General features: G+C 35.1%; 1 protein-coding gene across 2 annotated transcripts; it reads left to right on the forward strand.

The window, feature by feature from the left end:
• Window positions 1-470: 470 nt before the first annotated feature.
• Window positions 471-5649, forward strand: LOC127803548 (uncharacterized). Of its 2 annotated transcripts, none has more exons than XM_052339845.1 (7): window positions 471-835; window positions 1288-1368; window positions 1491-1579; window positions 1681-1755; window positions 2086-2147; window positions 2231-2290; window positions 5189-5649. In XM_052339845.1, exons 1-7 carry the CDS (start codon window positions 698-700, stop codon window positions 5269-5271), a joined length of 588 nt encoding a protein of 195 aa, XP_052195805.1. In that variant the 5' UTR covers window positions 471-697; the 3' UTR covers window positions 5272-5649. The 2 variants fall into 2 exon arrangements, with proteins under 2 accessions (XP_052195805.1, XP_052195804.1); XM_052339844.1 differs by having other exon boundaries at window positions 5186-5648.
• Window positions 5650-12147: the final 6498 nt, after the last annotated feature.

Genomic DNA, 12147 nt, shown 5'->3' on the forward strand with positions numbered 1-12147 from the left:
ACGAGACTTATTATCTAGTATTTTTTAAATATATTTATCTCTTTTCTCTTCAAATAAGCATATTTTAAATTTTACATATAAAAAAAATTATACATATATCTTTTAATATATTTTAAAAAATTTAACAAATAATTTGATTAAAATTTTAGAATACTTCACAAACTTATCTTAATGATTCTATATTTTTATCATTTCTTAAATTAATTTATATTAAAATGATTTCTATCATTTCTTAAGACTGGTTGGGTTCTACTATTTCAAAAAGATTCAAAAAATAATTTAATAAAAAGTAAAAATTCAAGAAGGTTTGGAGTTAAATATCCAAAGTTCTGGAAATATTTGGATCAAATATATAAAATGTAAGAGTGGCTATTAATTTAAAATAATTCAAAATTGAAGGGCATAGCATCAATTTACCGTATATATATATATATATATATGTGTGTGTGTATATAAAGACAGAGAGCAGATGGTCTGGTGAAAAATGGCGGTCTTAGCGGCACCTAGACCGCCCCATGGTGGAATTCCGTGGCTGTCAGTCCCGCAAACTCAGAATCTTCAGATTCTTTCTAGTAATTCGAGTGTGGATCAGAGACAGAAATGGAGAAAGCATATCGATCGAAGGAGAGAAAGAGGAGCTGATAGATAGAGCTTTAGGATTTTGGTTTTTGGGGTGCTAAATATTAGCAGAAAATAAATGGATCGGTACCAGAGGGTGGAGAAACCCAAGAGCAAGGACGAAAGTGAAAGCAATGGGAGAAAGGAGAACGAGATCCGAATCACCACTCAAGGCAGGATTCGCAATTACACGACTTATGCTTCCTCTCTTCTCCAGGTGTTTATACCTTCATCCATCCTCTATTTACCTTATTGTTTGTTGCCTTGGAATTTCTGTTCTGAGAGCTGTGCTTGGGAGAGGTTTAGTAATGGAATGGATCGAATTATAAATGGGTGGAATGGAAACGAAGGAAATGAGGTGAAAATTTATTTTTCTTTGTTTGGGAGAAGATGGGATGAAAAGTAATGGAATTGGATGGAAATATTCAAATTTGAAGGAGACAAAAAATGCTCATTTGGAGGAGATTGGATGGAATAAGGGTTTCCAAACAAAAAATGCTCATTACTAATAGACTTTCCAACCAAAGAGAGTTTAGTTCCATCGAATTCCTCACAATTCCTTTAATTTCGACTCTCCCAAACACGCAAGAGTCAAGACTATGCTTTTCATGCTTACCTTCATTATTATGAGGAGGATACAAAAGATAAACATCGCCAACATTTTTGTAGGATAAAGGCTCTGATGAAATTGTACTTACAGCAATGGGTAGAGCAATCAATAAAGGTGTCATGATTGCTGAACTAATAAAGGTAAAGGCGAGTTTGCTATATTACATCTCTCTAAACCTCTTTCTTCTCCCTAGTTCCTTCTTCTACGAGATCACTTCATTCATTACCTGCTAATATTTACACATTTATCTTTTGTTATTCAGAGAAGGGTTGTTAGTCTACATCAGAATACTTCAATTACATCCGCTGATATAACTGACATGTGGGAGCCACTGGAAGAAGGCCTTCTCCCGTAAGAAAGGGCCAACTCTTTCATATTAACAGTTAGAGCAGAGTCGCAGACTTAGGAGTATATATCATTGCCACACTAATTTCTTGTTCAAACTGTTGCAGAGTGGAAACAACCCGTCATGTTTCAATGATCACGATTATTTTGTCAAAGAAGGAGCTCGACTCTACATCCAAAGGGTAAAAACATAAGGATTCAATATTGATCTTGAGTGCACTACTTAACATCTTTGTAATCCTTGTGTGTCTGAGCCTGAATAATTGTGTATGTTTGTGATTGATTTATTATTGGTATCAGCAAATGAGTAGCTAAGTCTTGCGTGTAAAAATCCAGAATATTTTGAGTCAAAAAATCCAGAATAATTGTGTATGTTTGTGACGTCAAATATGAAGACATTAATGTAGCATTTAAAGTTTAGACGAAATGTGCTGCTTATATTCCTCATGATTAAATAAGTTTTGGATTTAGCCTTTGGGTCCTGATTCATGTGTTATGTCTCTTCAATCTAGGTATCAACCTCCAACTCCTGCTGATCAGGTTAAGGCTTTGAATGAGTTTGAGTATGAAGGAGGTAAGTGTTTGTTTTCTTCCAATGGTAATGTAGGCCTTAAAAGATTACTTTAGTGCTAATATGTTTGATCTTGGACAATACAGAGGGCTTACCTAGCAAGCGAGGCAAAGGACGTAGTGGTCGCGGATGGGGAAGGACTAGAGGTACTCTTCACTTATCTTGAGCTGTTTATTTTTCTTATCTTGATCAACCAACCATCGCCATTAGAAAAGACAAAAAGGCTACAAGGTTGCAACGGTGTCTCTTTCTCTCTATATATGTATAAGTTTTGGGTATGACCCCAAATTGAATCTAGGTTTGAAGACAATGGGTTTGTCTTCAAATTGATCAAACCCATGAACCTAGATTTCTAAGTTCGATGGTTCGCCTTTGAACCCAGAAATTTGGGTTCGTGGGTACAATGAGAAAGAATCCATGAACCCAAATTTCTAGGTATGAAGACGAACTATTGAACCCAAAAATTTGGGTTCAAAGCAAGCCTGGCTAAACTATGCCTAGGGCCCCCACGGAGGAGGGGCCCCAAAAATTAATAATTAATTATTTTTTTTTTTTTTATGTTTTGAAATGTAAAATTACTTATTTTCTTTTATGATGGTTTTCTTTGAATTCATACTTTGTTTATTTTGTTATTTCATTTGAACAAGGAGGCCCTTTAACTCCCCAAGTCCATGGATTATTTTTTAATATTAGACAATATATAATGAGATGTCGTTTAGATAAAGAGGCCCCCAACTTTCTAAATCTATAGATCATTTTTTAGTGTTAGGCAATGAATAATGTGGTATAAACTAATAACATAACGAAAAAAAGAGGCAAGAAGTGGTATTATTTTAGGAGGACAATTTGATAAAATGATTTTTTGAACAATGAAACTTTCGTCTTGGGAATCTGTACTAATCTAGGCATTAAAAAAAATAACAAAAGTAAATCAATGAATTTTTAATTTGCAGACCTGTCTGTAAACTCTTCACATTTTTTGCTTATTCAATTTTTACATTTTGATATCTTTTTCTCATATCTATATTATCAATTAAAAAAGATCTACTTTCTGATTTTATATCTCAAAAAATAAGAAAAATAAAATTTTAATAATTTTTATTATTTTTTAAAAGTTACTAAACTAATTATCACCTAAGGCCCCACCCACCCTTGAGCCGGCCCTGGTTTGAAGATGAACCCAGGTGGCCAGTGATGCCATTTTTGTCCACATGGAATTTTTGGTTAATATTTTATTTTTCTATAATAATAGTGGGAGAGTATTTAGAAAAAATAAGAGACGTTTACTAACTATAGGGCGTAAGTGATCCACTTTATAAAACGTAAGGGAGGTGTATGCTATTTTCAAAAACATGGGTGGTATGTCAAATATACCTTATTTATGATATATATGTATCATTAATGTGGGAGTTCCAATAGCATTCCATGACTTATTATTTCTATATACTTCAGGTTTGTCTACACTCAAGGGTAGAACTACATATGTTGGAGGGGGGGAATCTCCCAACTTCTAAAATTATCCTTTGATGTTGTGCATATAAATTATTATGTCCTCTTAACACTTTCTCTCCGAAATAAAAAAATAAATAAAAATAGGGGGCAATTAAGTAATGGCAAAAAAAATTAGCATACAGAATTGGGGCAGAGAGGGGGGGGGGGGGGGGGGGGGCAATCTCCCAACTTCTAAAATTATCCTTTCATGTTGTGCATATAAATTATTATGTCTAACACTTGCCCTCCGAAATAAAAAAAAGATGAGGGGCAATTAAGTAATGCCAAAAAAATTTAGCATACAGAATTGAGACTCTCCCCCCCCCCCCCCCCCCCCCCCCCAAAGTCAAGGTCTTGACTCCATCACAGTCTAGCTTTATGGGTAATTAAGGGGAAAAAAATAAGTCATCCTAATAAGAATGTAGACAAATTTATACCTTATGAAGAAATATGGATGAGTAATATCTTACAGTTGTGTATGAGATTTATAGGAACTGATATCCATTTAAATAGGTAATCATGTCAAATACTGACCTTTCTTTCCAACATTGGGATTTACATTAGATACGTGTCATGCTATGCCATTTCATTGATTTGCACAATTTATTTAATCATGTGGAATCTGAAAAAATAAAATAAATTTAGATAACAAAATCACATTGATTAAAAAATGAACAAATTTATATGTTATATGAGGAAATATTTAAGAATAATATTTTACAGTTTTGACTTTTGAGTATGAGATTTGTAGGAATTGATATCCATTTAGACTAGTAATCATGTCAAATATTGACCTCTTCTTTCCAACATTGGGTTGTCGCCATTTCTTTGATTTGCATAATTTATTAAATCATGTAAAATCCACAAAAGATTTTGGATGGTGAACTATTTACTTGTATGTGGTTTCAGTTCATATCTCTCTATGAGAGTACATCTTAGTGTTTCACATTCTTCAAGCTCTAAATTTAAGTATCATATTCTATGAGATTTTTGTATATTATTCTCCCTTCAATGTAGAGGACAAAAATAGTATACCTCTATATGCCTTTATATATGGATATTTATGTGGCAAGTTTGGCAGAAGAAATTTTGTCATTTTTATTCCAACATTTATTTTCATATGAAGGATCGTCGAGCTTTCCCACATGAGAAACGAAGACCAATGTTTGTCCAAATAATATAATAACTTTACATTCCAAAAACTGTCGTACTATTTGTAGTAGACAGGGTGGCTTAGACTGCATTATTCCAATAAACCACTATTGTGGTTTTATTATGATACTCTTTTGACTACATATATAACAATGCTGTACTTCTACCCTCTGCTGCATCCATTTAGAGACACTAGAAAGTGGCGCATATAATTTTATTTTGTTTGATTAAACAATTGTGCAGCATTTCAATGTGGCCAGCATAATTTCCTACTTGCGAGATTGGGTTGAATGCAATGCTTAGTGCAAATAATCTGATAAGACCTTGAGTGGTTTTTCTGCAACCAAAGCCATTCATAGAAAACCATATATCACACTATTAACGATACTAAATTTCAGCAGGCCGCGGCCGTGGAAGGGCAAGAGGGCATCAACGTAATCGTAATCTCAAACCCGAAGCACCTGTTCAGGCAGCTGCAGCTTGAACACCATATAGTGTTTGTGCAACTCATGCCCGTGAGCTCAGAAATGGTAAATGATGCAAAGCTTGCTGCATCTAGAAATGCAAACTAGGATTGCTTTCCTTTTTCTCAAGTTTCTGTTAGTGTTGCCGCCATGTAGTTTGTGGAACATCTTCTTGCAGTAGTGGCAGGACTTTTTTTTTTTGGGTTCTTTGTTGGTGTACAATCTCTGTTTTGTTTGTGAGAAGAAAATAGAGCAATCGATTCATTTATTCTTAAACTATATGGGTCCCTTCCGTTGTCAAAAATTAGGAGATCTAGTATACGTCATGGAATAAAAGTCTCTTGAGTGCACAAAGGGCAGTCCCAGTGTACCAGGTGAATTTAGCGTCAGCTTAGTTATCATTTACCTTACAATACCTATTATCATTTTCTTTCATAAACAAGTACTCGATATTACTTTGGGGTTTATTCTACTTAGTTATTTTGTGATTTGGGTTCTTTTTTCTAATTTATTTTTAGCATTGAAGGGAGGTCTATAGTGTAGTTTTATTTTTCCTTAAAAGACTCCTCTATTAAGTTAATAGTATTAATTAATGGATTAAAATAACTTGTGGAGGCTTGGAATATCAAAGATTGTAGTCCAATGGAGGCTCTTAACTCAAATGGTGGTGGTGTCTTTTTGAAGGGGGAGGGGGATTGGAACTTTAGAATGCTAAAAATAAATTACAAAAAATCAGCATGAATGTTTTAACAGGGATTTGGATGAAATTTACTGTTACTTCTCACTCTTTACCTTTCCACTTTTTTTCTTTTCTTTTATACAAAGATTGTATTGAACTTTTGCAAGTTGGTGATTTCTTAATTAAGTATCAACTAGAAATGAGCAATCAATAGTCACCTAGTAGGTCTGTGAAAGTTACTAATGTTCCTGAGATCTGTATCAATAAATTTGTAACACTTGGCAAGACTTGAGCTTGATGACCTGAGACCATCGATAACGAGTGACTATGATATTTGGGTTCGGATTATTTGGGAGCTTACTTGAAAAAGCTCTTCGCTGTTTAAATCACATTAGATAGATTAGATTAAATAGAGGGTGTTTATGGAATAAAAAATACTTAGAATAGAAATCAAGTATAGAAATAAGAAGTGCTAGAAGAATCAAAAGTACCTAGAATAGAAAACAAGTATAGAAATAAGGAGTACTAGAAGTTTAGTATAATGGAAGAAGAGGAAGGAAAAGATCTTGACGATGCCTTTTGAGTCCAATTATTTTACTAAATATCTTAGCATTCTAAGCATTCTAACCCCACCAAGATAAAACAACACAAGACGCCTTGATAACTCAAGTTTTTCCTTTGCTTAGGAAAAAAGGGGTAACAATGCAAACTAACAACAGATAATAATTGAAATATTTGTTGTTAAATATGTCGGATGCTCCTTTTTGTATAAATATTTTTCAAGGAAAATGCATCAATTGGGTCACAAAATTTATTTGTCTTAGAGCTCAACTTTGTCTTATGTGAACAATTAAATATGCTTGGGCAAGTGATAGAGGTGACTAATCAACTTACTAGTCAATCTTGAAGCACCACATATGAATTAGCAGGGAATCAACATGTGGCACGATGTTGATAGGCTAATCTAAATGCCATTTGGATATCATCTAAACTTGTTACGTGGTAAAATCTGATGGCTTGGCCATTAATGAACATAGATTTACTAACATGGCTTGAGCCCTCCTAACACCACTTCTTGGTCATGCCCGATGTTACATTTCAAATGAGGTCTTAAGTGTAAATCATACTCAGACCATCACTATGCAGGTTATAAAAATCCTCCTTTCTTTAACAACAAGAAAACATTTACTATCCTCTTACTCATTACTCTATTTGCTTTCCTACTGCAGAACAGTTACTTGATCGTCGGAGCTCACCTTGGGGGGGGGGGATCAAAGTCTCCAACTTGCAAGAAATTAATAGTTGCTACTACAAGTCCTAGTCTTTTAGCAACATCAACAAGCTTGTTTCTAAGGACTTAGAATCAAACATAAATCACAATCAAACCATCAAAGACACAAATGAACTCAATAAATTTACGTGAAAAACTCAAATAAAAAAAAATCACGGTTAGAAAGAACAAAATATCACCATGATGATATTGCTACAATAATTTCAAAGTATTGAAAACTTATTTATAAACCTAATACTTATCTGTAGATATATACAAATAATTATATTTTGATTAGAAGATGAGCCACAAAGATAAGTTTTCAATTACAAATATATCCCAATCACGATTAAAATTAAATTTTTAATTACGATTAAATTAGAAGTTCCAATCACAGGTGAATTTGATGGGTCATAATTATCATAAAATCTACATTGACACAAAATTTAAATATTAAATTATTCATAATTCATTATTCCAGCAAAATCAAGGAGAATTAATCTCCCTGATAAATATCAACCAAATCCACACAATACTCAAACTTTGCAATAGGTAGGAATTTGGTTAACATATCTGCAAGATTATTACGAGTGCTAATTTTCTTATTGTAACTTCACCTAGAGCAATAATATCTCGAATAAAATATTATCTCATATCAATGTGTTTTATTCTCTCATGAAACATCTTATCTTTAGTAAGAAAAATGACATTTTGACTATCACAATAAATTAAACTATCTTGAAGATTTTCACTAATTTCACTAATCAACTCTTTCAGACAAATGGCCTCTTTAATAGCCTCAATATTTTTCATATATTCAACTTACCCAGTAAATGATATTTTTTTATCAAGATCTCATACAAAATCAAAATCAACAAAATCTATTACTCTATCTCTAGTCTTTCCAAATTCTAAACAAGCATTAGTGGTACCACACAAATATCGCAAAATTCATTAAATTGTCTTCCAATGTTCTTAGGGTTAGCCATGTATTTACTAACAACGCTCATTGCATGAGTTAGATCTAGGTGTGTACAAACCATAGCATATATGAGACGCCCCACTGCACTAAAGTATGGAATTCTTGACATTTTGTCAATTTCAGCATATGATTGTGGAGACAAGTTGGATGAAAGATTAAAATGTGTAGCCAATATAGTACTTACAAGTTTAGCCTTTTGCATGTTAAATTTAGTTAAAACTTTCTCAATGTATCCTTTTTACTTATATACAATTTACCTGCCTCCTTATTTCTTGAAATTTGCATTCCAATTATCTTCTTTATTTCTCCCAAATCTTTCATCTCAAATTCTTTATTGAGCTAAGTTTTCAATTTCGTTATCTCATATTTATCCTTTGATGCTATTAGCATATCATTAACATATAAAAGCAAATATATAAAGAACCCGTTCTTGTTCCTTTTAAAATAGACACAATTATCATAATTGTATCTATTAAAGTTATGATTAATCATAAAGGAATCAAACATTTTGTACCACTGCCAAGGAGATTGTTTCAGACAATATAACACTTCTTTAGCAAGCACACATATCCTTTTTTGTAACTTCAAAACCCTTTGGTTGATGCATATAGATATGCGTATCAAGGTCGTCATGTAAAAATGATGTCTTCACATCCAATTGTTCAAGATCAAGATCTTGAATGATCACAATACCAAGTAATGCCCGAATGAAATTTTGTTTCACAACTGAGAAAAAGACATCTATAAAGTCAACACTTGAAACCTGACTATACCCGTTTTGCTACGAGTTTGGTTTTGTAACAGCCCATCTTCTCAGGGCGTGTTATGCCTTAGGAAATTTGGGGTCTTATTTTTTTTATTACATTATTCCTGAAATTCCCTAAGACCTATCTAGTGCTTAATTTATACACTAGAGGTAAATACAATCTTATAAAGCGGAAGCTGAATCGAACCTACTCATGGCATTACATAAATAATTGAACATGGCGTTTATTATAAAGTTGTTACATAAGCTTCTGAAAATAAATTAAAACATACATAATTCTTAAACTATTCATATTACAACATAACATGGCACGTTTACTCGTTTCTTAACGTCTCGCGTCACTACACATCTTCAACCTCTGTATCATCACTGCAAATCCCGACTAGAACGTTGAATGTTTCAGGGGCGAACCCAAGTTAGATGATGAATCATCTAAGTAAGGGTACATAATGTTATGTCATGTGTGTATGCAATGTCTTTTCTCGTAGGTGTCAACTGTACCCCTCATGCTACCTACCATTTTAGCGGCCACCTCTTTCGAAGCCGGGGTGTATGGGTGCACCCTTGATAAGGTAGCGGTGTCAGTTCGTACTCCCTACGGCCTCATATGCGTGTGATCAATGACATCAACGTGTATTTTTGCATTTCATAATCATGTCATGGATGTAATCTACGTGATGGGTACATTTCATAGTATGTCAATATGATGTAAGCATTCTCGAAGATATAATCGTACTAAGCTTGAAATGGTACACTTACAGCTAAGTTGTCTCGAAAAGCGTGCCGACCTCGAAAATCATGCCGAGCAGCTATTTCTCAATCTTCTTGCCCTCAAGGACTCCTAAAACATTAAATTTATTTTTAGAATATCATTTTACTATTTTTCATAATTTCTACAATTTCTCTTTTATTTCTAAGCCTTATCTCTTCAAAATTACATAATAATTATCTAGACCTCCATAAAATCTAATTTCTCTTTACTAATATTCACCTACCTCAGTCCAACATATTGGGGATCTACATTTTCGTCCATACAGGGCTTCATAGGGGGCCACTCCAATGCTGATGTGGTAACTGTTATTGTAAGCGAACTCTACCAATGGTAAGTACTCTTCCTAGCTACCCGGAAAGTCAATACCACAGACACGCAACATATCTTCTAAGGTTTGAATGGTCCTTTCTGATTGACCATCAGTCTGGGGATGATAGGCTGTACTTAGCCTAAGCTGAGTACCTAAACTCTCTTACAGACTTCCCCAAAACCTAGAAGTGAATCTCGGGTCACAGTCTGATACAATGCTTACAGGCACTCCATGCAATCTGACAATCTCGTTCACATACTGTTGGGCTAATTTGCTTATCGGTTGGCTTACTTTCATGACCAAGAAATGAGCAGACTTGGACAATCTGTCAACTATTACCCAGATAGCATCATTTCCTTTAGGACTTCTTGGCAATCCAGTCATGAAATCCATCGTAATGTGTTCCCATTTCCACTCCGAGATTTCTAATGGTTATAAACTTCCACCCGGTTTCTGATGCTCGATCTTGATTCTTTGACACGTGTCGTATTGACTTACGTATCTTGCCACGCTTTTCTTCATTCCTAGCCACCAATACACAGCCTTCAAGTCTTGGTACATCTTGGTGGCGCCAGGGTGTATCGAGTATCTGGATCGATGGGCTTCTCCCAAAATTACTTGCCGCAATTCCCTCACACGAGGTACATATATCCTACCTTAAAACCGAATGATGTTTTCTCTTACCTCAAATTTTGGTCTCTTTGCTTGACCATGCTCATCAATCCACATCTTAATTCGAGAGTCTTCTGAGTAGGCTTGTTGTATCTGATCCATTAATTCTGGTTGTAGCATGAGGCTAGCTGCGTAGGCAGAGTTTCCTTGAGAAACTACTCCTACCATCATCAGACTAAACGCTTCCACTAGCTTCCATTCTGCCACCATCATCTCAGCCACACAAGTGGTTTCTTTCCTACTTAGGGCATCTACTACAACATTAGCTTTACCGGGATGGTATTGAATAGTGCAGTCGTAATCTTTTAACAGCTCCATCCATCTCCGTTGCCTCATGTTTAATTCTTTCTGCGAAAAGACGTATTGTAGACTCTTGTGATCAGTAAAAATTTTAAACTTCTCGCCATATAAATAATGTCTCCAAATCTTTAAGGCAAATACCACTACTACCAACTCCAAATCGTGGGTCGGGTAGTTCCTCTCGTGGTTCTTGAGCTGTCGGGACCCATAGGCAATGACCCTACCGTGCTGCATCAGCACACACCCCAAATTGTTTCTTGAGGCGTCAGTGTATACCATAAATCCTCCTAATCCATTTGGCATAGCCAGTACTGGAGCAGTTGTCAGCTTGTCTTTAAGCGCCTGAAAACTTTCTTCGCATCGCTCACTCCAATCGAACCTTACCCCTTTCTGAGTTAACTTGGTAAGGGGCATTGCAATCCTGGAAAATCCTTCCACGAACTTTCTATAATATCCAGGTAATCCCAAGAAACTCTTAATTTCGGTAACTGATCGAGGTTGCTTCCAATTCGTCACAGCTGCTATCTTGGCCAGGTCGACCGATATTCCTTCGGCCGATATAACATGCCCTAAAAATGCCACTTGGTATAACCAAAATTCACATTTCGAGAATTCGGCATACAACTTATGTTTTTGCAACGTTTGCAATATCACCCTTAAATGCGACTCGTGCTCTTCTTCTGAGGGAGAGTATATTAGTATGTTGTCTATAAACACGATCACAAACTTGACCAAAAATGGTCTGAATACTCGATTCATAGTATCCATAAAAGCTGCTGGGACATTGGTTAGTCCGAACGGCATCACCAAAAATTTGTAGTGCCCGTATCAAGAACGAAAAACTGTCTTGGGCACATCTTCTGCCTTGATTCTTAATTGGTAATATCCTGATCTCAAGTCGATTTTTGAGAAGATCTTGGCTTCTTGTAACTAGTCAAACAGCTCATCTATCCTGGGGAGTGGGTACTTATTCTTGACAGTTATCTTGTTTAGTTGTCGATAGTCTATACACATTCTCAGACTCCTGTCCTTTTTCTTAACAAAGAGTGCTGGTGCACCCCATGGTGACATGCTTGGTCTGATGAACCCCTTGTCTAGCAACTCTTGAAGTTGGATCTTTAATTCTCTTAATTCTACAGGGCCAT

The sequence above is a fragment of the Diospyros lotus genome, chromosome 6 (assembly GCF_014633365.1).
Source record: "Diospyros lotus cultivar Yz01 chromosome 6, ASM1463336v1, whole genome shotgun sequence".
NCBI lineage: Eukaryota > Viridiplantae > Streptophyta > Magnoliopsida > Ericales > Ebenaceae > Diospyros > Diospyros lotus.

What these genes read in the sequence shown, in the direction of transcription:
- LOC127803548 (XM_052339844.1), top strand. Translation starts at nt 698, where the DNA reads ATGGATCGGTACCAGAGGGTGGAGAAACCCAAGAGCAAGGACGAAAGT. An exon ending in ATGCTTCCTCTCTTCTCCAG is followed by an intron (nt 836 to 1,287) that starts GTGTTTATACCT and finishes ACATTTTTGTAG; the next exon opens with GATAAAGGCTCTGATGAAAT. An exon ending in TGATTGCTGAACTAATAAAG is followed by an intron (nt 1,369 to 1,490) that starts GTAAAGGCGAGT and finishes TTTGTTATTCAG; the next exon opens with AGAAGGGTTGTTAGTCTACA.